Source organism: Columba livia, chromosome 22 (genome assembly GCF_036013475.1).
Source record: "Columba livia isolate bColLiv1 breed racing homer chromosome 22, bColLiv1.pat.W.v2, whole genome shotgun sequence".
NCBI classification, from domain to species: Eukaryota; Metazoa; Chordata; class Aves; order Columbiformes; family Columbidae; genus Columba; species Columba livia.
In genome coordinates this window covers 7,147,692-7,174,294 of record NC_088623.1, presented here as the reverse complement: position 1 = coordinate 7,174,294, position 26,603 = coordinate 7,147,692, and the positions used below count along the sequence as shown (strand labels likewise).

Genomic DNA, 26,603 nt, shown 5'->3' with positions numbered 1-26,603 from the left:
CCCCCGGGGCGGCCCAGCCGCTCCGGCCCCTTCCCCTCTCCTCCCCGCCCTCCCCTTCCGCGCCGCTGCGCTGCCGGGACGGGTAGTCCAGCGGCCCCGCTCCTGCTCCGGCCCTGCTCCTGCTCCGGCCCCGCTCCAGGTCCGGCCCCGCTCCTTGCCCGGTTCCGCTCCTTGCCCGGTTCCGCTCTTTGCCCGGTTCCGCTCCTTGCCCGGCCCCGCTCCAGCTCCGGCCCCGCTCCTTGCCCAGTCCCGCTCCGCGCCCCACCATGGTTGCCGCTGCTCCGCCTGTTGTTCGTTCCGCCCGATGCTCCGCTTCCCCCGTCCCAGCTCCGCCTGTTGTTCCTTCCGTCTGTTGCTCCGCGCTCTCGTCCCCGCTCCGCCTGGTGTTCGTTCCGCTTGTTGCTCCGCTCCCCCCGGCCCGCTCCGCCTGTGGCTCGGTTCTGGCTGTTCGTTCCACCTGTTGCTCCGCGCTCCCGTCACGGCTCCGCTGCCCGCGCGGTCCCGCGGGGAGCTCGGGGTGGCGGGGGGAAGCGCCCCGGGGGGCTCGGCCCCGGTAGGAGACGCCGGTGTTAGCGCGGCGCGAGGACGGGAGGAGCCGTTCGGTAACCCCGCCGGGGCAGCAGAGCTCGGCTGCCCGCACCCCCTGCCCGCACCCGCTGCCCGCACCTCCTCCCGCACTCCCTTCCGCACCGCTGCCCGCACCCCCTCCCGCACCGCTGCCCGGCCCCGGCATCACGGAGCCCCAGCTTTGCTTCTTTGCGTTTTTAAACTGTACAATCCGCCCCGGGATGGGCACGGCAGAGGCGGGGCGGGCGGCGGCCGCGGCGAACAGCGCTGGGGCTGCGCCGGGGGCTGCCGGGTCCTTCGGGCTTCGGGGTGCGCAGAAGTGCCCGGGGGGTGGCCCACGCCCGTGCCTCGCAGCACCGCTTTGAAACTGGGATTTACTGCCCCTCCGGAACACGACTCGCTGACAGACAAAGGGTTTGAGCCACGTCTCTGGCCTGCTGGTGTCCCCTTCCATGGGCTGGAGAGGTCACCTCTGTGGTTTGGGCACATGGGTCCCTGTTTGGGGACGGGTTGGGATTTGGGCTAGGCCTTGCAGGTGGAAGAGGAGGGGACGGTGTGGGCCTTGCGCCAGCTCCCTATGGCTGTTGCCCCAACCTGCTTCCCGCAGGAACTCCCTCTGCCCTGCCTTTCCCTACAGCTCCTGCAAACCCCTTGTGAGCGATGGAGGACGGAGATCCCACGCTGCGGCTCCGCATCTTCGATCTAAACTGCTGGTGAGCCTGGAGTTTGTCGGGGCCATACTGGGCTGTGTGGGTGGGGTTGGGGGCACCCGCACTAGGAGAGGGGTCTGTCCATGGAGTCACGTTTGTGTCCTCTTCGTTTTGGGGTCCCACCACTGTCTCAGCTCCAGATGGTCATGAAGTGCTTGGCTGGGTAGCATCCCCTGTCCCCTCTGTGCCTGCTCCCCCAGAGGAGGATGAGCTGCTCCCCCAACCAGGGATGACCTGCCTCAGTTCTGCAGGCCCGAAAAGCTGTCCCCAAACAGCTTCTCTGCACCTCTCCCTTGTCCCCATCATCCAGGCTGTGACATCCGACCCCTCTCCTGCAGGGCCATCCGGTACCTGAGCAAGCGGCGGCAGGAGCGTGTCCAGCTCATTGGGGACATGCTGCGCCAGGACGGCTTCGACCTGGTGCTTCTCCAGGAGGTGAGGGCAGCCCATGAGCCGAGTGTGCCCATTCTCAGGCCGTGAGCTGTGAGATGAGTGTGCCCGTTCTCAGGCCGCGAGCCGCGCGTGCCTGTTCTCAGCTCATCCCACTGTTCCCCAGGTGTGGAGCGAGCAGGACTACAGTGACTTGAAGGGGAAGCTGCGGGGCTGCTACCCTTTCTCCCATTACTTCCACAGGTGAGAGGGGCCAGGCCAGCCCCTGACCAGCGCCATCCCTGTGGCTGTGCCACAGCCTTGGTGTTTGCCACATGGAAACGCTGGTGCAGGTGCTATAGGTCACCTGTCACTGTGGGAGACCCCGTGCCTGGAGAGCGGGATCTGGGGAGCCCCCTTGCTCGGCGCTGGGGGGAGGCAGAGGAGGGACTACGCTTCCTCACTGTGCTTTTCCCCTCCTGCAGTGGGGTGATCGGCAGCGGCCTCTGCATCTTCTCCAGGTTCCCCATCCTGGACACTCTCCTCTACCAGTACTCACTTAACGGGTACCCCTACATGGTGAGTGGGGCAGGGGGCGCATGGCTCCGCAGTGCCTGGTCCCACAGAGCCTCACCAGCTCCCCTTCCCTCGGCAGCTCCAGCACGGGGACTGGTTCTGTGGTAAGTCCGTCGGCCTCATCGTCACGAAGATCTCCGGCATTATCTTCAACGTCTACGTCACCCACGTGAGTACCTCAGGGAAAGACCAGCATGGTGGAGGAGACAAGTGACCCTACCCCTCCTTCGCTGTCCCCGTGCTTTAACCCCTGCTCTGTACTGTCTGTCCCAGGACCACACACCAACTGAATGAAATATTGTTCTGGAGGGGGGCTGGGAGGGCCACTGACCCGCAACCTGGCTGTAAAGCATCCCAGGCTGTCCTAGGCAGAGGTCAGATGAACACAGAGCCCCAAAGGGACCGTCCAGAGGGGTTGGTGGGTTTGCAGCAAGCCTAGGAGCAGAGCAGGGGCTGGCACGGGGGTCACAGCTGCTTTGACCACCCGCCTCTCACTAGCTGCATGCCGAGTACTGCCGGGAGAAGGATGTCTACCTGCCCCACCGCCTTGTGCAGGCCTGGGAGCTGGCGCAGTTCATCCGGTGAGCAGCCACGGGTGTCCTGTGGGGTCCCCCGGCTGTGGGTCCCCAGGGACTGCACAGTCACCCCTGCCCCTGAGGCTTGCACTGCAGAGAGCTCCCAGTTGCACTGGTTGCAGCCAGGAGTATGTCTGGGGAGCACTGTGGGGCGAGGAGGTCAGCCATCCTCATCCCTGCAGACACACCTCGACGGCGGCCGATGTGGTGCTGCTGGGAGGGGACCTGAACATGCACCCCGGAGACGTGGGCATCCGGCTGCTGCGCGGCTGGACGGGGCTGCGGGATGCCTTCGCCGAGGCCGCGCGCTTTGAGGTGCGTGGCAGGGGGCGTGCGGGGCCTGGGGCACACCGAGAGCCACCCCCACCCAGGGTCTTGCTCTCAGGGCTGCGAGGACGGCTGCACCCTCATCCCGAACAACTGCTTCACTGCCAAGACAGAGCTGCTGCCCTTCCCGCAGGGCGTCCGCATTGACTACATCCTCTACAAGGTAACGGGGGCCCTTGGCCACCAGCTGCAGGTGGAGGGGAGGGGAGGGGAGACACCAGTGTGACTCATCTGTCACCATACCCAGGCCATCTCCAGTGTCACGGTGAAGTGCGAAGAACTGAAGACCACCACAGGGACAGCCCCAGGCATGGACATCCCCTTCTCAGACCATGAAGCTGTGATGGCGACACTGCACATCCAGAGGCAGGGACAGGCTGTGGGTGACAACCTTGGCACAGCCGGTATAGTGGGGGGACACTACTGGGGTGGGCTGGTGGATGGACCGATGGAGTCAGATGAAGACAGAATTTTTTGGGGATGTTTCCTCTTGCTTAGGCATCCCTTGGGGTGGATAGCACAGAGTGGTGGGGATGGGGAGAAAAAGGGGCACGGGGGGGTGCCAGCCCTCTGAGCCACCCATGTCCCCTGCAGAGCCGATGCTGGTGGACGTGGTGACGGAGACGAGGACAGAGGTGGTGGTGGGGCTGCGTGCAGCGCAGCGGCAGCGTTACTCCACGGGCAGGATGGCGGTGCTGGCCCTGCTGCTGCTGCTGCTGCAGGCTGTGGCCGCGCTGGGCGCGCTGGCGGGGTTGGTGGCCGGGCAGCCCTTCCCCAAGCTCTCCTTCTCCCTGCTGGCCTTCCTGGCCATCGGTGTCCTCCTCCTCGCCACCGGCCTTCACCTCTTCCACACCATGGAGGTGAAGATGCTGCAGGGCACCGAGGAGCAGATGCGGATGGCGCTGCGGGCACTGCAAGAGCGTCCCAGCGATGGCTGAACCAGGACCATGGGTGGTGCACGACGTCTCCTCAGCTCCATCCTGGCCCCTTTTGGTCCCTTTTTCTAGTTGACTTCTAGTTTTAGGCAACCAGGGCTGTGGCCAGCTCAGTAGCGCAGGTTTGACAGATGCCTCTCTGGGTGAAATTAAGATTTTTGGGGCAGATTAATCGCATTTGCCCCTGTGGGAACCATGATGGAGGCAGGTTTTAATTGCTGGTTTTTAATACACCCTTTTTACCTGGAATGACCTGCTGGCGTGGCTGAGAGTCTCAGCCTCCCCTGCTCGGGGCAGCCTTGAGGGCTCCTGGTAAAAGCTGATGACTGCTCTGGCAACCAGATTTGTCTTGGATAGAAAATAAAGGTGGTGTTTTAGCACTGGGTGCTGGGTTGGGGAGGCTTTATTCAAAGGGAGGTGGGGGGTCACAGCAGATTGACAGGGCTGGTACAAATGAAGGGCAGAGAGGAGCATTTGGGGAGGCACTGAAAGGCCCAGGGCTGAGCATGGGGGGTGTCACCCGCACCCAGGACTCCTGTGCCCAATGCAGCTGGGGCTGCCATAAGCACCGTCAAGCCATGGAGGCCACCCGCAACCATCGCGGAAGGTCTGTGCAATAGCCAGTGTGGCATTGCCAAGCAGGAGAAACCCCAAAAAGGGCAGAGAGGACACAGATGCCAGCGTCCCTTGTCCTTGGTGTCACACGGTGCCAGCCCTGGGCACAATCCCCTCTAGGAGCTGCTGGACAAAAAGGCCCTTCCCCAGCCTCGGGTCCTCGCAGGACAGTTTCTGACCCTGGTTTCCTGCAGCAGCCAGGGACAACACGAATGTGGCACCCGAAAGCAGCGATGGGGAGCGGCGGGATCAGCCCTGTCTGTCTTGCCACCGGCTAGGACAGATGTTCCTTGAAGAGATGAGTGTTCTGGGCTGCAGTGACGTCCTGGGTTAGGACGGATGGCTGCAGCTGGGAAGGACGTCCCGGGGTGGCTTCCAGGAGCTACTCCTGACACTGCTCCTCCACATTCGGCATCTCCACTGCGACCCGCCTGCAGTAGCTCTGGTCACATCCTTGCTGCTGCAAGCAAAGCCCTTCAGGACACAGCACTGGCTGGGTGGCAATGGAACCCCCTGCAAATCTTGTTTTCAAGCAAGCACAAGGCCAAGGTGATCCAGCCAGGTGCACAGATACCTCACTGCACCCCAAAGCTGGGGTGTGCCTCGGTGTTTACCCACATGGGTCTGGCCCCTCCACGGCAGGTTTGGCAAGCGGGGACCTGGATTCGCTGCAGCAGCTGCCTGCAGGCAGTTTGGGCAGCACCACCTTTAGAAGCAGCTCAGGGTGATGCTCTGGGGGGGGATGACCACTCATCCTCCCCAGGGAGGAACCAGCAGGTGTTGAAGCCACAGGGATCAGGCCCGCAGCTCGCTGAGCCGCTTCTCCTCCTGGATGTGGATGAGGACATTGCGCTTGTTCACCACCTCCAGCAGCTGTACCAGGATCTCCTGCTCGGCCACACAGTCCTCTGGTGTCTTGAGGGATTCTGAGAGAGCAGGGGGCTGGGTGGGCCACAGCCCTGGCCCCAGTACCCCCACCATGCACAGAGACCCCCCAGCATGTGCCAACACTCACCCTCCATGTTCATGTAGCACCGGAGCTTCTGGTCAAGCTGCCACTGCTGCTCCTCCAGCTTCAGCTCCTGCACCCTGTGGGGAGGAAGGGGGTGCTGGGCTCGGGGGCCAGGGTGAACCGAGCCCCCCACCGCCCACAGAGCATCCCCCCCACCGCCCACAGAGCATCCCCCAAGCCTTACGCGATCATCAGGTCTGACTCCTCAGACATCAGGCTGTTCTTCTTCTGGACCAGGTACAGCAGCTGGTTCATCCACTGTGTCTTCTGGTCAGCTGGGTTGCCTGCAGGGTGGAGGGGGGTGTGTGAGCAGGGTGCAGATCCCCCCCATCCATGGGGGCCAGGGTGCCCACTCCACCCTGGCCTTACCGTCCTCATCCCGCAGCAACTTCTCTAGCTTGATGCCCTGCTGCTCCAGCTCCCCGAATGTCACCTCGATCTCCTCCAGCCGCCTCTGGATGGCCTAAGAAGGAAGGGCAGTGCTTGCTGTGGGCCAGCACCTCCCAGCACACGGCCATCAGCAGCAGGGTGGAGGGGATGGGGATGGCACCGGGCCGGGGACCCAGCGTTGCCCCACAGGGTTACCTGGGCTTTGCAGAACCTCTTCATCTGTGCTTCCCTGGCCCGGCGGGTCAGCGTGCGCTTCCAGGTGGGGTATTTCTCCTCTTCCCCCAGATCCAGGCACTGCAAAGGGACGGTGACGGGCAGCGGGTCAGCCCGTGCACCGGGCACCTCCTGCCCTGGCAGCACAGCAGAGCCGGACCCGGTGCCCCGGGGAGAGGAGACACTGGCAAGAGCCCCAGCCACCTCCCCGGCTGGTGGGGCCACTGCTGCTCAGGGAAAGCACTCACTGATTCTGCCATGATGTCAAGGTCTGTGCCTTCCTCCTCCTCCTCCTCCTCCTCCTCACTGTCACTCTCCTCCAAAGCTGTTCCAAAAAAATGACCATTTTGGGCTAGTGCCTTATGAGCAAGACAGGCATGGCAGGGCACCAGCAAGACCTACAGCCCTGCTCAGCCAGAGACTCCAGCTCACTGCCACCTACCTTCTTTCTCCATGGCCGTTTCCTCATCCTCCTCCCAGATACCTTGTTCCCGCCACAGGGCAGGGAGGGCCTCAGGCGCTGCTTGGAGCCGCAGACGAGCGGGCTTCGGCGGCGGCTCGGGCTCCGCTTCGGTGGTGAGGAGGTTCAGTGTGGACAGCTTGAGCTTCTCCAGGGGTGTGAGGATGATCTTCCTCCTGCCCCTGCCCTCCTCACCCTCTTCTGCTGCCCCTCGGGGCTCCGCTCCGGGACCTTCCTGCTCTCTGGCATCCCCCCCAGGCTGTGCCAGCAGCTCCTGCTCCTCCACATCCACAGTGTCCTCAGCATCCTCATCCCCCGCTGCCCCGGGCTCTGTCCTTGGCTGTGGGGCTGCTAGTGGGGGCTGTGGGGGGTTGGGTGCCCCCTCCTTGGGGGACACACATGGTCTCCCAGCATTTGAGGGCGGACGGGCAACAGCAGCACCCTGGGGCAAAGCCACAGCAGAGGGGTGATGGTGATGCAGCGGGGGCCATGCCCAAGCACCCCCTTCCACTTTCTGCCTTTCCCCCATCACCTGTGGGGATTTATGGTGACTCACCCCCTCAGGCAGTGCCGGGGGCTCATCCTGGGGCAGTTCCATACCAGGAGGGTTGGGGGAGTGAAGTGAGCAGTAAAAATGACCTGGACAGGGGGACACAAACCTGTGTGATGACCTGGAAGGTGCAGAAGCCTTGCCCCAAGCATCCCCTCTCCCAGAACCCGCCTCACCGTCCTCCTCGTGGAAGGCGTAGTCGCCCAGGCGCAGGGTAGCCCCGCAGCGCTGGCACTGGAAGCAGCTGCGGTGGAAGAAGCGTCCCTCGGCGCTGGCGCGCTCCAGGATGTAGACACGGCGGTTGCAGAAGTAGCAGGCGTCACTGCTGTCCCCGTGGGATGGTGGCTGCAGGGGGACAAGACAAGCTGGGGTGGCACCAGCTGCTGGCACCCACCTTGTCCCAGGGCTTTGCTGGCCGCTCAGAAGGAGTCACGGGGGCTTTTCCCCTTTTGCAGAGATGGGTCGGGGTGCTCAGGACGTGGTTGCTGGCACCAGCAAGGGAGCGGCGCGTCTCGGCTCCGGAAAACCAGTTGGGTCAGGAAACAGGCAGGGAGGAGCCCGGAGCCTGTGGGCGTTCGCTTGCGCAGCCCTTGACTCGGCCCCGCCAGCCCCCGGTGCTTGCCAAGCACCCACCACCCAGAGCTGGACCCCCACCCGGGGTGACACGAGGACCAACCTGCCCCGGGTCTGCCGCGGCTGTTTGTGGTGGCTCGCGGGCACCGTCCGGAGTGTCTCCATCCAGCCCTGCATCCAGCTATGAGCAACCCAAGGGGAGGGTCAGCCCCTGCTCCCCCCAGGGACACTGCACCTCGGTCAAGTATCCCTGAGGTGCCCGGGCAGACTCACCTCCATGTCCCTGCGGCTCCTCTTGGCCTCAGCATCTTTCTGGGCACTATCCTGCAAATACCAAGGGGGTGGCTAGGATGGGGAGGGCGCATGGTTTTGGGGTGTCTTCAGGGTCTGTGTGGGGCCCCCACCTGGACGCGCTTGTGTGCCAGGTTGCGGTTCTTCTGCAGCTTGCTGAGGAAGAGGATGGCTCCTCGCGTACCCCGGGGAGACAGTGGCTTCTTGCTGAGCTCCTCTGCCTCTGCGCAGAGGGGACACAGCCACGCTGCGGCAACCCACCCTACAAAGGTGGGGGCACCCAGCCAGCCCTGGTAGGGCTTGGAGTAGGACAAACCCCCAAAATATCACACCTGGGGAAGTCTTGAAAGCTTCATAGAACTGGCTGAGGTAGGTGATGAGCCCCAGGCGGCTGGGCTCTGCCATGGCCGCCATCTCAGCGCTAGAGAGGACAGGCTGGATGCCCAGCTCCTGCTCTGCTGCATCCAGCATCATCTGGTGGGTCCGGATGGGATCCTGGGGGTCCACAGAACCCAAATCCCTGTGAGGAGACATGGGCACAGTCAGGGTGGGCTCCGCAGTGGGGGCTCGGGGGAGGTCCTGGGCACTCACACCAGGTCGGGGCGGAAATGGTGGACGAGGGCGCAGAGGGCCAAGCCACTGGTCCAGGAGGTGGTGAAGTTGGTCACTGTCACCCCACGGTACCCGGCCGTGCTGGCCTGGCACCAGCTCAGCAGCTCTTCGTAGGCATCTCCAGAGACTGCTGAGGAGGCAGAACACATGTCCCCAACCCAAAGAGGCAGAGGACAGCCCCCGCCCGCTCCCCCCTCCTGGCATCAGTGCTTTAGAGGGGAAGGCGTCCCACGGGAGTGACACAAGACTCCCCACAACCGTGCTCGAGAAAAGAAGGATGAGGAGGAGAATCAGGGCAGGAGCTGCTCTGACATAGGCTGCTGGGGGGAACAGGGGGTTCTGGCACTGGGGAGCTGCTCCTACCAGTGCTGAGCCGGCTGTCACTCTTCCTCTTGTGGTCCACCTCCACCATGCCCACGAGATAGAGGTCCCGGACCTGCCGATGGGGACACACCAGTGGCAGGTCACCACCTGCACAGAGCCAGCACAGGGACCCGATCCTGGCAAGGGGGACATGCAGACAGCCCCACACCTCCCACCTCTGCAACAGGCAATGCATTAAATGCCCTGGAGACCAACAGCTTCAGCCTCGCACACCCTGGGGACAAGGGACACCCTTGTCAGTATCACCCTGAGCAGCAGGGAGGCTGAACTGGACGGCTGCCCTGCAGTAGCACCTGGGCCAGGTACCTGGCTGGGTTTGATGGCTTGCAGGTTGATGTTGGGGTAGCGCGTGGCGGGGTCGATGCTGTATTGGCTGATGTTTTTGTTGGTGTTGTCTGGGGAGGTCTGCGAGAGGTGCTGATAGATGCTCTCCCTGGGTGCAAGGGACAGGGCTGGACTTGGTGCCACCATCCTCGAGTGGCCCAGGACCAGCCCGGTGGGATGGGGACACTCACCTCTCGGCCAGCACCTCCAGTGGGGGGGTCCCGGCCGCCCACCGCCGCACCATCCACGCTGCGTCGAAGGCGGCGAGGAAGCCCCTGGCCACACCAGTGCCCAGCGGCCAGAAGGGCTGTGGAGGGAAAGGCAGAGCCAGGCTGGAGCCGCGTGGCCGGTTGGGGCGGCTGGGAGGAGACGGGGAGCTGCCGGGCTTGGCCGGGGATGAAAGTGGGGAGCAGCGACAGGACGCGCAGACACAGGACAGGTGTCCTGGCTGCGTCTGGGGAGGAGCTGGGCTGCTCCTCCACCCTGAACCCACCCCAGGTGTCCAGTGGGGCTGGGGAAGGGGACAACCCCACCAAAGCACCTGCTACTGGGATGGGGGAGCCTGCCCCAGGGATGGGGGGCACTGGGCAATCAGGGCAAGACACACTCAGGGAGGGCAAACATATTGTGAGCAACGCGTCTCACCGGGCGAGGGAAGAGCGAGGCACACGGGGGGTCTGCCAGCTGGACACTCACCTCCACCAAGCAGTCGCCCACCAGCCCCAGGAGCAGCCGGGCCCCGTTGTGCTCCCGCACCAGTGCTGCGTTCTCTGAGCGCGTCATGCAGGTAAAGTCGAACATGTCGACGTCCGGCAGGTCCCGGTGGTTGAGGGCAAACTCCAGCTCAGGCAGGCGGTAGCTGGTGGAGAAGTTGGCGGCTTCTTTGGCATAGCTGAGGAGAGCGTCTCGGTTCACGTTCTCTGGAGACAGGAGGCTCTCGATGTCTGCTTTGTCCTGCAGGGATGGAGACGGGGGTGAGGTGAGGCTGGCCGGGATGCAGGGGGTGGTGTTTGCCCCCAGCCTGGGTACAGCCAGCTCTCAGGTGATGCTGTCCTGCTGGGTTTGGGGCTCTTAAGCCCCCAAAAGGAGATTTTCCCCTGGCACAGACCACCAGTACAGGCAACAGTTGCTGAAGCCCCCACCATCCCAGGAGTGCACAGTAAAACCACTGCCCATGATTTGCATTCCACCACCCAGGGCTTCATCTGCCCATGGCTGTGGGACCCTGGCGCTGGATCCTGCCCCTCACCTGGAGGATGACGCCCTTCTTGATCAGGCTCTGCTTCTTGGCCGTCATGACGAAATAGTGAGTGTCATCCTTGTAGTAAACAATGTTTTCCAGGTCGATGCCTGGTGGTGGGGAAGGGGCTGAGCTGAGCCACAGGGACTCCCTGCACTGGGCTCAGCCACCAAATGTCCCCTGCTACAGGGCACCATGTGGGGACATGCATCCCATCACACAGGGGACATCCCAGGGCTGTGTCTCCAGTTGCACTGGGGAGGATGGGAAGCCCTGGGCACCCCCCACCCCGGGGCTGGGACCACTGACCCGTTTTGTTGTAGAGGTTCTGGAAAAACTTCTGGTTGTAGATTCGGGCCACGCCGCTGATCTCAGCCACCTCCACCTCGGCGCGGCTGTGGCGGTTGATGAAGTTGGTGGTGATGCCAATGGCCAACTTCCCCCGTGTCTCCTTGCGCTTGAACCCTGCAGGATGGGACAGGTGTGAGCCCCCACCCAGTCCCTCAGAGCGGTCATGGGGGTGCAGGGACCCACTGCTGTCACCTTCGGGGACGAATTTGCCACCACCAGCTGAGATGAGGACATCAAACTCGTAGTTGCTGAGGGGAGAGGAGCCGGGCTGCAGCACAGCCCGCCAGCCGCCTGTGGGGAGAGGGACAGTCACAGACATGCTGCACCTCACCCCCCCAGAAAAGGCAGACCTGGGGGAGCACAGGTACTGGGAGAGCAGAGCGGCCACTTGCAGCCCTGTCCTTGTCCCTGGGGATGCCACCTGCCCCACAGTGGTGCCTTACCCTGTCCACCTGCCTTGCCCACAGGAGGGACGAGGCCCTTGAACTGCACGTTGACGTGCACCTCCACCCCCAGCAGCAGAGCCACCTTCAGCAGGATCAGCTGGAGCTGCCGGATACCTGGGAAGGGAGAGGAGGCACCTAGGGCTGCACCCCCCAATCCCTGGGCTACCCACAAAGGGGGGACCCCAGGGTTGTGGAGCTTGGGCCCCCCAGACTCACTGATGTGGTCCAGTGTGCCGGTGCAGAAGCGCCCGTAGAACTTCTTGGCGCCCAGCACCCGAAGGTCGTGGATGGTGAAGGGCCAGAGGTGCAGGACGTTGTTGCGGGAGAAGGAGTCGCGCTTCTCCAGCAGCACCACGCGCGCGCCCAGCAGCGCCAGCTCGATGGCCGCCCGCAGCCCGCAGGGACCGGCCCCCACCACCAGGCACTGCCGAGGGACGGGCGCCATCAAGGGGACGGGCACCCCCAGGAGCAGTGTTTGGGCAGATCCCCAAGGCGCTCAGCACCACCACAAGCAGCATCTCCCCCCCTTGCCTCAGGCTGCAAGCACTGCTGCTCCCTGCAAAGTGGGGTCCCTGTGGGGTGTCCCCCACCCCCCCGATTGCCTGAACCTTGCCTTCCCACGGGGCAAAGGCAGCAATTAAAGTGCTCGGCAAGATAACGTGTGCGCGCAGCCAGGGATGGGGAGGTTTCACCAGCAACAGTCTCGAAACCAGGACTCAGGTTTGATCTCCTGCAAGCCCCTGCATAGGGCTGGGGGGACAATGGGACACCAGCAGTGGGGACAAAAGCCACCAGTCCCAGGACAGGGGGACAGAAGCAGTGACCTCAAGCCCCAGGGAAGCATCCTATCCTGGCATGCTCCTGCCCTCCAGAAAGGGCTCACAGGTCTCTCTGCCCCTTTGCAGCCCACGTGGGATGTCCCCAGTGAGGAGCAGCCGGGAGGAGGAAGGAGGCTGCTGGCGGGGTGGCACCGAGGTGGCATCACGCCATGGGGAGGGGAGTCGTACTAATTAACACCCTGCCCCATTAAACCCTATAAACCTCCCATCCTGCACATCCTGCATCCTCCTGGGGTGGGGGCCAGGCTGCCCCAAGGGATGCTTTCACCCCTGGGGACAAGGAGGGACCCAAACCCCATGCCCCATGTCCCCAGTACCTTGGTGCTGGCGCAGGCTGTGCCCTGGTCGTAGTCTTTGTGTCCGGCTTTCTTATCCAGTTTGCTCCACAGGGCCTTGGCACTCCAGGAATTGAGGGCAGCCCGGAGGCCACGGTAGAGCTGCAGCCCGCTGCCCTGCAGCCCCAGCTGCCGGCACAGCTCCCCGAAGCAGCCCAGCACCTCCCGGCACTCCCTGGCACGCAGGAACCTCTCAAATGCGGCGTGGGCCAGGTTGCCCGGCTCGCCAGCCGGCACACTCATCCTGCTTCACTGGGCAGCCTGCTGAGGGACAGCAGAGCTGAGTGTGGGGGGACCCTCCTGGACCCCTGTCCTCACACCCACCTGATACCAGACCTGGTGCCTCAGTGTGAGGTTTCCCAGCCACAGGTGTTGTTGGGGGACGATGCTACTGAAATCGGGGCCCTTTCCGGCAGCGGCTGGTGGAGCCTCCCTGGGCGCTGCACCCAGTGAGCCACCGTGTCACCCTGCTCGGTGACGTCAGGGGAGGGGACGGGGAAGGCTGCGGTGGCAGTGAGCGGCTTCCTCCACACGCGTGTACCTGTAGCAATCGAGAGCAGAGCAAAGTGCTTCGGAGCAGAGACACCACTTCCTTCTGGGGGAGCAACAAGGAGGGGGGTCCTGGCTGCAGGGACAAACTGCAGCTGCCCCAAAACCCAGCAAGAGACAGGCCTGGGACGGGAGGGAGCAGGACTGGACCCATCCCACCGGCTTGATTTTTCCAACAGGACTGGGGTGACTTTCCCCGCACCTCTGCCACCCATACAGCTGGGCGGAAGCAGATGAGCACAGAGGCAGCACCCTTAGGGAAATGAAGAAAGCCAGACCAGTGTACAAATGGCCAAGGAACGTATGGGAGAAGGGGTGCAGCACATCCTCCATGGACAGCCCAAAGCCCCCTTTCCCCTGGCACCTCCTGGGGGACCAACATTCCTTGCATGTGCTCCAGCACCATCCCATGCCACCTTCTGTCTTGCCAACCTGAGCACGATGCACAGAACTTTGGCCTTTCCAGCTGTTGTTGCCAAGCCCCAGGGTTGGAAAGGCTCCCCCAGCCCGGCAGAGCCGCGGCGCTGTCAAGGAGGAATGGGTGGAAAAGCTCAGGAACCCGGACTGCTCCTACCTTTGAACCATCGCTCTTTGCCCTCCGCAGCTCGGTGTTACCAGTGGGCGCGCAGCGACACCCCGAAGGGAGCAGCAGGATGCCAGAGGGGGAAGGACACCCAGTCCAGGCCAAGCTGCCCTTGAAAGGGCAGGGAAAGGAGGCATTTGAGCCTGGGCTTACATTTCAGCTGGAAAGCCTGAATTCTAGCTGGGTTTCAAGTTTGGTCTCACTCCAGCAGCTTCTGACACCCGCATAGCACTGTGCAAGGCCAGCTGGAGCCACAGAGGATGCAAAGCACTTCTGTGGGTCACCTTCCCTCCCAGCACCACAGCCAGGAACCCCCAGCAGTTTAACCTCCTCCTTCCCGGGCAGACATCAGCACAAAGCATCCAGCTGGAGCAGGCACCCCCCAATCCCTAAGGGGTGGGGATGGGCAGGGAGACTGTCTGGCTGACCCCGCGGAAACCTCCTCTGATTCGGCGGAGTTTTAATCCTCAGAGGGAGCAAAAAAAAAAACCCTGTCAGCTCCTCCAGTTTAAGCTGGGGATAGGGGTGCATGGGCACACTCAGGGTGACCCCCCTTAGCAAGCCCAGCGGCAGAGCCCAGGGGCTGGAGGGGAAAAGCAGCAAGGACAGGGCGGAGACGGACCCTGCTGCCCCCCGGAGAGGGTCTGGGGAGGGGGCAGTTGGCGACAAAGCGGTGCCGCCACGAGCGAGCCGCCCCGCTCGGCATCCCGGGGACACGCGGGACACGGGCACGGCGGGGCTGAGTGCTCCCCGCACCATCCGCACCCCAAAAACACCCCTTGGTTTTGGCACCCCCCCGCCGCTGGCGCAGCAGGGCGGGGCCGGGGCGATGCTCGCCGCGGGCGGAGGGACCGGCCGGCGGGATGCTGTCCCCTCCCTGCCCGCATCCGAGCGGAGGGACACGGGGCGGGGGGACAACGGAGCCTTGACCCCCCCGCTCAGCGGTGCGCTGCCCATCCCGCCCCGCCACTCACCTCCAGAGCCTCTCGGAGAGGGAAACTGAGGCACAGCCCGGGGGGGCGGGGCTTCGGGCTGCTCGCAGCCGGGCGAGGACGAGCAGGAAACGGGCTTCGGCTCGGCGAGCAGCTGCGGCCGGTCCTTCCCTTCCTCCCCTCCCCTCCCCCCGGCCGGGGACCCAGGCGTCCGGGCTGCTGGAGGGCGGTGCTGGGAGCGGGCGGGGCGGGGGGCCCGGGGCCCCCGGCTTTGTACTGCCGCGAACGTTGCTGCAGTTTGGGCTCTTGCGGTGCTGGAGGCTCAACCTCCCCTCGGCCCACCCGCCAGCAGGAGCTGTGCCCTCCCCGGCTGGGAGGTTTGGGGCAGGGATGCACAGCGGAACCCCGTCTGGGTTTTCTGAATTTGGGGCGAGAAAGCGGTCTTCTTGCAAAGCAAACTGAAAAATTCAGGTGATGAAACAAAACCACTTCTCCTTCTGGCCCGGCTTTAGCCACCACACCGTACTTCCCCCCGCAGCCGGGAACAGAGGCCAGGAGGGAGCTGCGGGTGGGGGCACCCGCTCAGCGCCCGACCCGTGTCCCAGACCACCAGGGCCCTCGTGGAAACCTGGAAGGACACTTGCGCCCGGGTCCCGTGTTTGGGAACGGCCCCGGTGGGACGAAGGTACCTTGGGACAGAGGGTGGAGCTGCCGGGGTCGCCGAAGATCACTCCTGGCCGGGTGCCGTCTTGGGGTTTTCTGGCGGCAGAGTCCTCAGGGTGCTGCTGGCCACTTGCCAAGGTGGGTGTCACAGCAAAGGGACTCACGTGCCAGTGACACATGGGTACAACCTGCCACGAGGCTGGGGATGGTGACTCAGGGACACGGGGCGGGGGTGATGTTGGCTGCATGTGAGTCACCCGTGGAGGCGCCAGCAGCCACGGTGAGTGGGACCCCCACCACTCCTTCCCGTGGCCCCCTTCCTGAGGGTCCCAGCACAGAATGCTCCCCCAGGCCCTGCAAGGCTGCTGGGTGCGGTGGAGCCCACCTGCACCTCAGGGCGGGGAGAGGCCGGGGCAGCCGCGTCAGGGCGCCTGCGTCAAACCAGGCAAGTTTCCCAGGCGCAGCTCCCTCTGTTTGCGAGCTCCCTGTTGTGCCATGGGAAAGGCTGAACGCTGACCCGCTCCTTCCAACCCCAGCAGGGAATAAATAGGGATGTGTGAGCTGGAGGGTGCCTGGCCAGCACGGGGGACACAGCTCTAACACAAAGCCACGAGCATTGTCCCCAGCACAGGAGACACGTGGTGACAGCCCTACACCCCTTGGCATGCTGACAACAGGCAAACTCACAGCACCAATGAAGGGTGCTGCTGTTCTGTGAGCCCTTCCCACCCATAAGGGTGGTTCCAACCGAGCCTCGGATTCTAGCAGAGGATGTTCTTCCTGCTCCAGCATTAAAATTCCCCCATTTTTCCTCCATTTTTATTATTCTAGGGTTTTGGTATTTTACGGTGGGGGGAAGCAGCACTGCCTCCCTTCCTGCTCCAGCTAGGCCTTGGGAGGTGCTGCAGGCTGCAGCCGCTGCAGCTCCAGGATGCGGACAAGGAGCAGGAAGGCGATGCTCAGGAGAAGCAGCCAGAAGAAAACCCAGTAGTGCTGTGGGAGGAAGAGCCACGGCCGCCACAGCTCCATGGGGGACCCTTTGGACCTGGGGAGAAGGCGACCGCGAACACTCATCATCTGGGGGGGGAGAGCAAATCCCACCCCACCCCAGCTGGGTATGAGAAAGGTGTTTAACTCAACCCCAAACCTCACTGCCCCTTTCGCAAACCCAAGTAAAGCAAGACCAGGGAGGGCACAGGTGACCCGCAATGCACAGGGAAAACTGAGGTAGAGCAGGGTTGAGCTGGACCCACAAGGATCAGACTCTAGCTCCCGACCCTGCACAGGACAACCTCAAAATTCACACGCTTCTCAAACACTGTCAGGCTCCCTGGGGAGCGGGTTCCAGTGCTCCGGCACTCTCTGGTGAAGAACCTTTTCCTCATGTCCAAGCAGCCAAACACCACCCGGCCTTCCATCACCAACCCCGAGCCCGTTTCCCATGTGCTGGCCACTGTGGGACCCCAGGGAGTCCAGCAGCGGGGGCGTTCTAGGCACACACAGAGCACTGCTCACGTCAGCCCAAGCTGCTCCAGCTCCTTGTCCCCTGCACTCAAACCTCTGCTGTCTGCCTCGGTCACTGGCTCCCCAGGTGCAGCACCGCTCTGGCCCCGCAGCTCCAGCTCACCGCTGGGGAGGGAGAGAACGGGGTGTCTGTGCTGACCCCATGGCCAGCGGCAGACAGGGCCATGTCCTCCCCACCGCCCGGAGCCGTTACCTCTGGGTGCTGGGCTGGCTCTGGGCTCCCTCCCTCGCCGACTCTCCGGCTGGGGCTGCTCGGCTGTCCGGGCTGGCACCTGGCTGGGCACCGAACGTGGGAGCATCAGGGGGAGCCAGACCCCCAGGAGCACTGGGGACACGTGTCTGACAGCGGGGCACAGCGCATCTGTCCCCCCCCGTCCTTACCAAGAGCTGCTTGGGGATGACGGCGATGCTGACTCTGCGGCGGGCAGACCCCTGCAACGGAGGGGCCGAGGCTGAGCATTGTGTTGGCCCCTCCACGTCCCCTTCCCTCCCTATCGCCCCCCTGGCACAGGCAAGGGACACCAAGGAAAACGGGCACTGCCAGCCTCACACCGGCCCTGGCACTACAGGGAAAGCCGAAGAGATAGTGAGGTGGGGGAAGATCAAAGCCAAGAGGTTTGTGCCTGTCCTTACTGCTTCAAGCCATGCTGGGGGGGCTGCCTAACCCCCCCTTGCATGCTCCCCTACCTCTTGAGCTGTAGGGGAATCAGTGCCGAATTCGAGCTGGTGCTATAGAACAGCCAAGCCTGCAGCTCTTGCGCTATGACCCTGCAATGCAGAGGGACCTGCCTGAGACCTCCCGGACCAGCAGCGCCCAGCCCCAGGCACCCTGTCTCCCCACAACCCCTGAGGCCGCCCCTACGTTTTGCCTCATCCCAGCGTTTCTAGCAGACCTTGCCTGCAGCAAGCAGCTGGCAGGGTGGCATTGCCCAGGGACTAGCGGGTGCATGGGGACCGCTGGACAAGGGAGAGTGGCAGGGCACGGCAAGGTGGTGGCTCTAGGGTGACTGAATTGGGGCCAGTTACCTGCTGGAAAGTTCGCATCAGGGGGTGAGGCCTCAGCCGTGGCTCCATGTCATCTGGGAGCAAAGAGAAGCAGCTTACACCACCCTCAAAAATTAAGATGGGGCTGATACACAGCTGGCTGCAGACCTCCCTCCCATCGAAAGTTGTCCTGGCCACATGCTCTATGCTTGGCACAAGTTCAGAGGTGCCCCAGCTGGAGGGACCTTGTTTGTGTGTGTGGCGATGGCATGTGTGGGGTTGGGATCCGGAGGCAGATCATCCTCTGTGTGCCCCGCACCCCCAGCTGGGCCGTGGGACGATGGCTCTGCAGCCATGGCTCTGCACCTGCTCCCACCGCGGCTGCAGTTACACCAGCCCCATGCATTTGTCATCGGGTCCCAGCTGTCACCTGCCCTGGTCCCCAGCTCACACAGCCGCTGCGGCGCAGGGTCACACTGACCTCCCAGGGGGGTTTTGGACCAAATCCGCAGGGTCACCCCGTGCAACCCCACGTGCCCAGCAGCAGAGCCCACCTCACCCTGGGTCTCCGCCAGCTGCCGGTTGCGGGAGTTCTGCTGGATCAGGCGCTTCATCTCCTCCAGCTCCGCATGCTCCCGCATGTGGTGCCGCTTCAGGTTCTCCACGTGCTGGACCATCACCTCTGCTGCCCGGCTCATCCGGGCCTCCTGTGGCCAGGCAGGACGGGGATCAGACCCCCATCTCCTGTCGCCGGGGGCTCAGGTCCCTACCAGTCCCTCACTGTGCATCCCAAGGTGTCTCCACCCAGAGTGGCAGATGCAGCCCCTTCCTGCTCCCCAGGACACGCAAACATGAGGTCAGCACCACGAGGAGGAGGGATGAACCCCCGTGAGCCCAGTGACAGGTCCCCCCGCCGTCCCTCCCTCCCAGCCCTGGCACAGAGCCCCAGGTGACACTCAGACCTGATGTACAGCCCCCAGTTTCTCTGCAGCACTGGTTGCCCGTTCAACAGCGGCTGCCAGCACGGCCAGGCTGCGCTGCAGCTGCTCCAGCGTCTCCTTGCAGCCCGCGCTGGTGCAGGACGGGCCCAGCCGCTGTGGACAAGAGGATGGAGCTGCTGCAGACAGCACTTCGAGCTGTCCAAACCCCTGCTGGACGTCCCCAGCAGATGCCAGCCCCCTGCCCTGCTGCCCACCTACCTCCAGGGCAGCACGGCACTGCCCCAGCTCCTCCTGGATGTTCTCCTCCGCTGCATCCCGTGCCCGTTTCTCCACCTGCACCCGTTGCCGCAGGGTGAACACATCGCAGCGAAAAGCCAGTGCAAGGTGGGCAAAGGCTGCCTGTGGAGTGGGACACATGGTGAAGGGGAGGCCACCAGGACCCTGCACTGCTGCCCCGAAGGCACAGACCCTCCCGGCATCTCACCAGCCAGGGCTGTGCTAAGGATAATCAGCGCTTGTCTTGCCCCAGCACCCATTAGGTTGCTGCATGCTAGGGACAGTCCCTGTGAGATGCCAGCCTGACCAGGACACATCCCCGGGGCAGCCAATAACACAAGGAAATCCCAAGCCCTCCTGGCAAGCGCACGCGCCTGGCAGACGCCAGCCCTTGCTGGAGGTCCCGGCTGACAGCAGAGCCTGACTCAGCCCTGGCACTTGCAGGAAAGTTATTTTTATTAGCATGGCTTTCACCACGTCCCTGGCTAAGGGCACCCTCAGCTGCAGAGCGCTTCGTGGCACTGCCGGGCACGCAGGGGACGAGCTCATCTTGCCATGGAAATGCAGCTGCCTCTGAGTGCCAACAGCATCACCGGGAAGGGGACTTGCAATGCAGCTGCCAGGGGACTGCAGTGCCTGGGGAGCAGCCAGGAGCAGGGCGCAGCCCCAGGGCTGTGAGCCAGCAAGCCATCCATCCCTTTCCCAGCCCACCCACAGCCCCAGCAGCCCTCACCTCTATGTCCTGCTCTGTCAAAGCCACCCTGCAAAAAGAGATGTACTGTCAGAGATGGAGGCACCATGGGGACTGCATGTAGAAAATGCCCCTGGTCTGCTCCCATGAGTGCCAGGGCTGCCAGGCATCATCAGAAGTGGGGACCCAAGTGCCCCCCCCTCCCCTGGAGAGCAGCTCTTGTGGCACAGAAAAGCAGGCAAGTCCGATCCCTGGACCATGCGGTGCCTTGGGAATTCCCTGTCCTGCCGCCCCAGAGGGACACAAGCACTTGCTGGTCTCACCTGTGCAAGCCCAGCCTCTCCAGCACCGACAGCTCACTGGGAAAACTCAGCAGTGGCTCCTCCGGACTTTCTGCACCTGCAGGCAGGCAATAACGCCATGGGAGAAACAATACATGACAGCTTTTGCTTGACCTTTCCTCCTCCCTCTGTCCTTCTGTCCCAGCAGGCGCCCGTGGTGTGGCACCAGCCCAGTTCTTCCCCCAGTATCAGCAGGGCTTTGGGTTCCCCCAGGGCCGGTCCCCCCTCCCCGTGTCCCCACTAAGGGAGACAAACCCCACCAGGCCACGCTGTTCCCATGCTCATCCTCAGCTGCTTGACACCTTCCCCAGGGGAACCCAGCTGGGACTCACCCACCTTCCTCAGTGCCGTCACCGTCCCCGGGGTGCACAGCCAGCTCCTGCCCGCCTGTGCCTGGCACCTGGGGGCACAAGGGCACTGTCGGAGCAAACCCCTCCCTGCTGCTGGACACATCCCAAAACGAGCACCCCCGAGGGGCTGGGGGTCCAGCTGAACCCCAGGGGCTGGGAATGGGAGGGGTCCACCAAACTGTCGCCCTCCTCTCCCTCTCACCTCACTGACATGCTCCACGCTCCGCTTGCTCCCGGCCAAAACCCCATCTGGCTGCACCAGGGGGCTGCTCATCCTCCCTGGGGACAGAACGGGCAGTGGCACTAAGCAGCAGCGTGCCCTCCCCAGCCTGACACCGATTCAGGGGACACCCCTGAAAACACCACCGGCACTGCTGCAGGCTCCGGGGTGCCAGCTGGCTGGTGCACCCTGAAATACCCCTGCAGGGTTCAGGGGCTGCAGCTGAGCTGGGCCAGGGCAGGGGAGGAGTGGGAGGTCTCTGGTGCAGCCGGGAGGCAGATCAGGGTCCTGGGGCCGGAGGGGGTGTGGGGCTGCAGGTGGGTGCTGCCAGAGGAAGGGTGCAAAGCCACCCCTTTCTCCCAGCCCACCCCCGGCTGCCCCCTTACCTTCATCTGGAGCCATGGGGAGCTCGGCCAGCTGTGCCTCCTGCTCCCTGCAGAGAGAACCTGGGTGACCCCCAGAGAAACTCTGGCAGAAGGGGCAGCATCCCCCCTGTGCCCTCCCCCAGCCGCCCCTCGGTGGACGCTGCTCCGGACCTGGGTCCTTCCCGAGCATGCTCCGCAGCCCGCTCCGTCCCGTCCTGCTGTCTCTGGCACCGGAGCAGCAGCCGCTGCAGAGCCTGCACTGAGGGGCCGCTGAAGCTGCTTCCAGCCAGGAGTGAGTCACCAGCCCATGGCCGTCCTTCTCCTCAGGACTTTTTTTTCCCCTGGCTGCCAGCAGCCCTCACTGTGAGCTGCACAGGCACCAATAGACCGGATGCCAGAGCCCAGCACCAGCTCACATCGCTGCCATAGGTATGGCAGGCTCCCTGAAAGTGTGCTGGGATAGCCTTGCCACCCCAAATTCTTGTTCTGGGTGCAAGGAAGTCTGGCAGCTCTGTGGCATCCCTGCTGGGGCTGGCGCAGCATGCCGGGGATGGCAGGTCACCTGTGCATAGAGATACAGGAGTTTCCTTGCAAACAGCCCTCTGCAGTCTTGTGCTGGAGCTCAGCACCCAGCTGGGAAAGAGCTTGAACCCCTAAACTTTGCTCCTGGCTCTGGAAAGCGCTACAACACAGCTTCTCTCTCTCCTCCCTGCAAGTCTGATGGTCACACTCAGGAGCAGCGGCCAGAGGACAAGAGGCTGCTCCGCCGAAACGATGCTTGGTGCCTAAGGGCAGGGTGATGCTCCAGCCAGCCTCCTGCCTGCTTTCGCCACCCCATCCCCTGCTCGCTAGTACCCCGAGGGCCGCAGGGGAGCCCTGTGCACGTACCTCCGGGGCGAGCTGCTGGGCCGGCGGGGCGTCCTCTGCCGCTGCCGCCGTCGCCGGCCCTGGGCGGGTCCCTGCGCCTCCTCGTCCCCCTCTCCCAGCGAGGTCCCTGCGAGCGGCTTCATCTGCAAAGCATGGAGGCTCCCGGACCAGCACACCTATCGTAAAAGACATGTATTAGCTGCGTGCAGATGGGAGAACGCCTCTAAATGTTATATTTTTAAAGTGTTTTCTCACTCAGCAGGAGCTCCAAGCTCCTCTGCTCAGCGTGGAGGCATTTGTGGGAAAAGAGGGGGGAGGCCTGCTAGGGTTCAGGAGATGCTGCTGGGATTCAGGAGGGCACAGGGAGAATGAGGAATTCGCTACAAGCCCCATAAGTGCACAGTGCTGAGGGCGGACGCTCCCGCTAGCCTGCCCCGGCTCCTCAGGAGCCACCAGGGACCAGCCCAACTTGTCACAGCAGCGAGCACCAGAGCGCTCCCTGGTCCCTGCTGCATGGCGCTCGTGCCGCACCAGCCAGGGCAGACCCTGCTCATCTACTGCAGCTCAGCTGCGCAGACACTCGCTCCCTGTCTGTGTTTTGGGGATGGAAATATGGAGACACGCAACTTGTTTGCCCGGTGTGGCATAAATAACCCCCGGGAAGCCAGACCGAGCACTTCCCCTCGTCTCGGCGACTTTACCAAACGCTCCCCAGGTCATTACCTACTTGAACTTGTCTCAAGAAGCCGAAGGCAGACGCTGGGGCCACGCAGCTTGGAGCCGGCACTCAGCGCTGTGGGCGCCCGGCAGACCCAGGGGTCGGGGCGCTCGGTGCAGCCGGCAGACAGCGGGTCGGGGTGCCGGGGCCCCACACGGCACAGGCTGCTGGCGGCAGAGTCTCCCCGGAGGAGAGAGCGATCACATCTGTGGCAGCGGGAGCTGCCAGGGGAGCGCTGGACGCCAGAAGGCCTTTAAAGGACATGTGCGAGAGCGGCCGGGAGCTCCCTGTGCGGCCGGGGGGGGGCCAGTTTGCAGGTGGCCAGGACACCTCTGCTCTCGGCACGGGGCCAGATCCTGCACCCGCTCCCTGGGTGGTGCTCAGGACCTCCACGGAGACGAGGGATCCCCCCGTGCCTTCATGGGGGCACAGCAGCAGGCTAAATGGGGTGGCTGATGAGGAGCCCCCTGTAGCATCGTACTGATGCAGAAAAGCTGCACTGCCCAGGACCCCCCCTCACTTCTGCCCCTCGGGCAGCCCCACATTCCGCCACTCATCACCCTCAGTGGCCCTTCCCCTGCCCGACCCCTTTGCTCAAATCCGTCACATCCTCCAAAGCCGCTTTCTTCCCCTGATGAGCTTACACGAGTCAGACCTGCTGCTCAGCGCTACGGAGGACCAGGCTGGCAGCTGCTCTTGGCCCCCGTGCCTGGGTTCCCTGCTGCACAGCGAGGAACAAAGCGGGTCCTTGGGGTCTGCAAATCTCATAATCCCCCGGAGATCGGCCGGCAAACGCATCTCCAGCCCTGGGAGCCCACGTGCAGCACTGAAGCGGGAGCTGAGCTGAGCCGAGCCACCGGGGGTGAGGCTCCGACATGGGCACCAGTAACAGCCCCCACCAGCTCGGGCTTCAGACTTCCTCAGAGCCTCAAGGGGGGGTTTCCCCCTCGGGACGAGCCCCTGCTGCCCACACCAGACCCAGACGCAGAGCTGCTGAGACACCATCGGTCACCTCAGGGGAAGGATAAGTTGCTGTCTTCCCTGTAACACACATACCTGGCAACACAAGCTGTGGTGTGCATGATTAGCACCAATTAGTGACAATTAGCACATCTTAAGTTCACATCACCAGCACCAGCAAGATACCAGACCTGCTGAGAGCCAGACTGGCACTGTCACCCTCTGCCTTACATTCTTACACATCCTCTGCCTTTGCCTAAAATACAGTACTTTCTGCTCAAAATCTCCTCCGTTCCCCCCACACGCTAAGGGTGCGCTAAGAGGCAATGCCCCTCTGCAAATCAGCTCATTCTCACGGCCTCTAAAAGCACCCAGGGGTTTTTGTGTATTCTTTTTAAACCTGGGAGCACTGTGACTACAATCCGGGTTTCACAGGGCCTCAGACAAGCAAACGGAGCCCAACTGCCCATGCACAGACCTGTTTGCCGGGGACGAGTGCGCCGGGAGGTCTCTGGTCCGGGGCGGCGGGCGGGGCTGCGGGGGCTCTGCCTTCCCCTCGCGCCTCCGCGGGGTCCCGGCAGCGTCCCCAGGGCTGAACGCGCAGCTCAGATCGCAGGGACCGCGGTCATCCGGATTATCCACTGACCGGAGGAAAGCTGCTCAGACCGACACTGGCTGCTACTGCTGATGTGGCAAATGTGATTTATTAGGTCTGTGCAGGGGGCCCAACCATAAAGCAACACCCCAGCCCTCCAGCAAATTCATCTTCATGTGGCCCTGATCTCCCCAGCTGACAGGGACCTGGCGGCCACCAGACAACATGCGGAAAATACAGTTCCCTTATTTGATTAAAAGGTTGTTGGCAAAAACCAAAACAACACAACAGAAAACCCACAAACAAACAACAAACCAACAGAGGAGAAAGATGGATTTTGCTTCTTTTGGTTCAGTTTTAAATTCCAGGTTGGAAGAAAACAAACCCAGCACACTGCTGAGCCTTCCCCTGAGCAGTTCAGCCTCACATCTGGGGGTCACAGCCACCACATTTCAATGCAAAACTGCACCAGCATGTTGGGGTTTGCGGGCACGTGATGATCAGGTTATCACTACAGCGTGGTCACCTCTGGGGAGAAGCAGGGTGACCGCACCAGCCCAGCACGCGGCGGGAGGGGACACAGCACCTGCCTGACGGGGCTGCAGCCCCTGCGCGACGGGTTTGGGCCATTTCCAGGGCAGCCGCCGAGCTCAGCCCTTTCCAACAGGTGTCGGAGCTGCTCCGGCTGCTGTGCAGCGCTGGCGCTCAGCACCAGCGCCCACAGGTGCAGCACCCGCCCCTGCCCACCCAGCGGGTTCCCTGCTGCCAGTGATGGCACCACGGGGCACTTGGAGAACAGAGTGTCTGCTCATGGGCTGGGTCAGAAAGGTCACCGTGGGAGGATGAGGAGGCAGCGGAGTGGACAGATAACAGATAAAATTAATTTCCTTAAAGACAAACAGCTATTAGGCCAAAAAGGGAATTCCCCTCCCTACCATGAAGAAGGTAAATCTATCCAAACAGAAGAGGAAGCAGCTAAAGAACCACTGTCAAATATCACAAGTATATGGGCTGAAAATGATACAGTGCCTTCTACATACAGCCTGGGAAACCTCCACGACGAACATCCAGACCTCCCGGTTCACCAGCTCCGTGAGAAATCACAACCGGGACCAGCCCAGCCGCGGCTCTCCCGGCGCTCCACTGAGCTCTAAAATCTGGCGTTTATGCCACATGCACCTCTTTGTGCTGTGATTTTAGACTTCTTGAGGGAGTCAGAGGAGTCAGAAGTACAGTTTTCTGTGTGGTTGGTACCGACCACCACACAAACAAGCGTTCTGCCCCAGTGTGGCTGGTGGTTCCAGTGTTTGCCTCCAGCTCTCCCGACGTGCCTGTATTGTGCGTGTACACCCAGAGGAGCCCACAGCACACGGTAAGCTGCAGCCAAGAGCAAACACAGGGCTAAAAAGTCTCTTTCCAAAAGCCAGCATCACGGCCCCAGCAGAGCGGGAACCCCCCTTGCGGTCTGTGAAGCCAGTCCCTGCACGACTACTGTTTCTTGCAGAATCCACACAGGCTGGCCCAAAACACAGCTCCCAGTATTTCCAGATCAGTTGGAAGCGCAAGCTGCGCATGGCAGCCAAGAAGGGCCTGTCCAAAGGCGAACATCGCCAAAAGAGACCAGGGAGCAGTTGTAAGAGCTCCAGCGCCCGTGCTGCTGCTGGGCCCAGAGGCGGCAGGGCAGCCCCGCGGTGCTCTAGTACACACACGCGGCAGCTTCCCGTTCTTCGGCAAGGACATCAAGAAGCTGACAACCAGGTGAATTTTGGAGACGAGACTGTCCTTGCTCATCTTTATGAGACGGACAACCAGGCAGAGCACAGGGACAAGGACACAGAGGTCACTTGGTAGAGGCTTTGCAGGGAAACTGCAGAGACTGCAGCCTGCTGCCTAATAAAGCCAGAACAGCGGGCTCAGACCTTGACAATCAGGGCACAATTTCTATTTATGTCACATTTTGGGCAGCCATACAATAACTCCAATATACTCAGCCACTAACTCACTGCTATGCAAATATATCAAGCATTTGGCTCTCTCCCATTTTATCTTTCCAGCCCTCTGACCAGAAGGTGCCCAGACCAGGTCTCCAGTGGGTGTTTTCAAGGACAGAGGGTAGAAATTTGGGAACAGTCACCCCATAGTACCTAATAACCTTGCACTGGGAAGCATCATCATCACCACATTAAAAAACAGAAACGTGACATAGACAGAAGGCCCTGGCCAAACAGAGAAAATGCAGATTTAAATAAGAAATATCAAGTTTAACCAGTTCTTCCTCTAAACCCCACTCCCCTGCTATTTAGTAGTGCTAGGCTGTGGTTGGACTCTGATCCTGAGGGTCTCTTCTGAC

General features: G+C 62.7%; 3 protein-coding genes across 21 annotated transcripts; 1 reads left to right on the top strand and 2 right to left on the bottom strand.

The window, feature by feature from the left end:
* The first annotated feature begins 4 nt into the window (after window positions 1–4).
* Window positions 5–4,442, top strand: SMPD2 (sphingomyelin phosphodiesterase 2). 7 transcript variants are annotated; one of them, XM_065038517.1, is made up of 11 exons: window positions 5–139; window positions 1,205–1,280; window positions 1,616–1,712; window positions 1,834–1,910; window positions 2,132–2,225; window positions 2,302–2,391; window positions 2,721–2,803; window positions 2,980–3,112; window positions 3,183–3,287; window positions 3,372–3,528; window positions 3,719–4,442. In XM_065038517.1, the coding sequence occupies exons 2-11, from the start codon at window positions 1,228–1,230 to the stop codon at window positions 4,060–4,062; spliced, it is 1,233 nt and encodes a 410-aa protein (XP_064894589.1). In that variant the 5' UTR covers window positions 5–139; window positions 1,205–1,227; the 3' UTR covers window positions 4,063–4,442. The 7 variants fall into 7 exon arrangements, with proteins under 7 accessions (XP_064894589.1, XP_064894594.1, XP_064894592.1 ...); XM_065038522.1 differs by having other exon boundaries at window positions 76–139; window positions 1,588–1,712; XM_065038520.1 differs by having other exon boundaries at window positions 99–154; window positions 1,203–1,280.
* A 2-nt stretch (window positions 4,443–4,444) lies between these two features.
* MICAL1 (microtubule associated monooxygenase, calponin and LIM domain containing 1) lies at window positions 4,445–16,170 on the bottom strand. Of its 11 annotated transcripts, none has more exons than XM_065038431.1 (26): window positions 14,801–15,436; window positions 13,818–13,937; window positions 13,031–13,235; window positions 12,677–12,955; window positions 11,737–11,944; window positions 11,518–11,634; window positions 11,267–11,365; window positions 11,033–11,188; window positions 10,733–10,833; window positions 10,180–10,437; window positions 9,675–9,790; window positions 9,466–9,592; window positions 9,139–9,211; window positions 8,755–8,905; window positions 8,496–8,683; window positions 8,277–8,386; window positions 8,146–8,196; window positions 7,976–8,053; window positions 7,476–7,644; window positions 6,732–7,388; window positions 6,538–6,614; window positions 6,272–6,370; window positions 6,056–6,149; window positions 5,871–5,970; window positions 5,690–5,763; window positions 4,445–5,600 (listed from the first exon to the last, which is right to left on the bottom strand). In XM_065038431.1, the coding sequence occupies exons 4-26, from the start codon at window positions 12,935–12,937 to the stop codon at window positions 5,470–5,472; spliced, it is 3,495 nt and encodes a 1,164-aa protein (XP_064894503.1). In that variant the 5' UTR covers window positions 12,938–12,955; window positions 13,031–13,235; window positions 13,818–13,937; window positions 14,801–15,436; the 3' UTR covers window positions 4,445–5,469. The 11 variants fall into 11 exon arrangements, with proteins under 11 accessions (XP_064894503.1, XP_064894506.1, XP_064894510.1 ...); XM_065038434.1 differs by lacking the exon at window positions 13,818–13,937 and adding an exon at window positions 13,676–13,767; XM_065038438.1 differs by lacking the exon at window positions 14,801–15,436 and having other exon boundaries at window positions 6,732–7,191; window positions 7,306–7,388; window positions 13,818–14,292.
* A 302-nt stretch (window positions 16,171–16,472) lies between these two features.
* Window positions 16,473–26,547, bottom strand: LOC110355493 (inositol 1,4,5-triphosphate receptor associated 2). Of its 3 annotated transcripts, none has more exons than XM_065038523.1 (13): window positions 22,002–26,547; window positions 21,135–21,181; window positions 20,731–20,807; window positions 20,515–20,578; window positions 20,161–20,236; window positions 19,880–19,907; window positions 19,129–19,269; window positions 18,892–19,023; window positions 18,489–18,636; window positions 17,972–18,024; window positions 17,327–17,377; window positions 17,139–17,221; window positions 16,473–17,050 (listed from the first exon to the last, which is right to left on the bottom strand). In XM_065038523.1, exons 1-13 carry the CDS (start codon window positions 22,121–22,123, stop codon window positions 16,933–16,935), a joined length of 1,140 nt encoding a protein of 379 aa, XP_064894595.1. In that variant the 5' UTR covers window positions 22,124–26,547; the 3' UTR covers window positions 16,473–16,932. The 3 variants fall into 3 exon arrangements, 2 of the variants coding, with proteins under 2 accessions (XP_064894595.1, XP_064894596.1); XM_065038524.1 differs by having other exon boundaries at window positions 17,139–17,217; XR_010467535.1 differs by lacking the exon at window positions 16,473–17,050 and adding an exon at window positions 17,633–17,713.
* Between the last annotated feature and the right edge of the window lie 56 nt (window positions 26,548–26,603).

Excerpts from the sequence above, each read along its gene's own strand:
- SMPD2 (XM_065038517.1), top strand. The coding sequence starts at position 1,228 with ATGGAGGACGGAGATCCCACGCTGCGGCTCCGCATCTTCGATCTAAAC. Across the intron at positions 2,392-2,720 it reads TCAACGTCTACGTCACCCAC|CTGCATGCCGAGTACTGCCG; the intron begins GTGAGTACCTCA and ends GCCTCTCACTAG. Across the intron at positions 2,804-2,979 it reads GAGCTGGCGCAGTTCATCCG|ACACACCTCGACGGCGGCCG; the intron begins GTGAGCAGCCAC and ends TCATCCCTGCAG.
- MICAL1 (XM_065038435.1), bottom strand. The coding sequence starts at position 12,937 with ATGAGTGTGCCGGCTGGCGAGCCGGGCAACCTGGCCCACGCCGCATTT. Across the intron at positions 11,635-11,736 it reads CGGCACACTGGACCACATCA|GTATCCGGCAGCTCCAGCTG; the intron begins GTGAGTCTGGGG and ends CTCCCTTCCCAG. Across the intron at positions 11,366-11,517 it reads GGGCAAGGCAGGTGGACAGG|GCGGCTGGCGGGCTGTGCTG; the intron begins GTAAGGCACCAC and ends CTCTCCCCACAG.
- LOC110355493 (XM_065038523.1), bottom strand. The coding sequence starts at position 22,123 with ATGAAGCCGCTCGCAGGGACCTCGCTGGGAGAGGGGGACGAGGAGGCG. Across the intron at positions 19,024-19,128 it reads AGTGCCGTGCTGCCCTGGAG|CGGCTGGGCCCGTCCTGCAC; the intron begins GTAGGTGGGCAG and ends TCTTGTCCACAG. Across the intron at positions 18,025-18,488 it reads GCAGCTGGCGGAGACCCAGG|ATGACATGGAGCCACGGCTG; the intron begins GTGAGGTGGGCT and ends CTTTGCTCCCAG.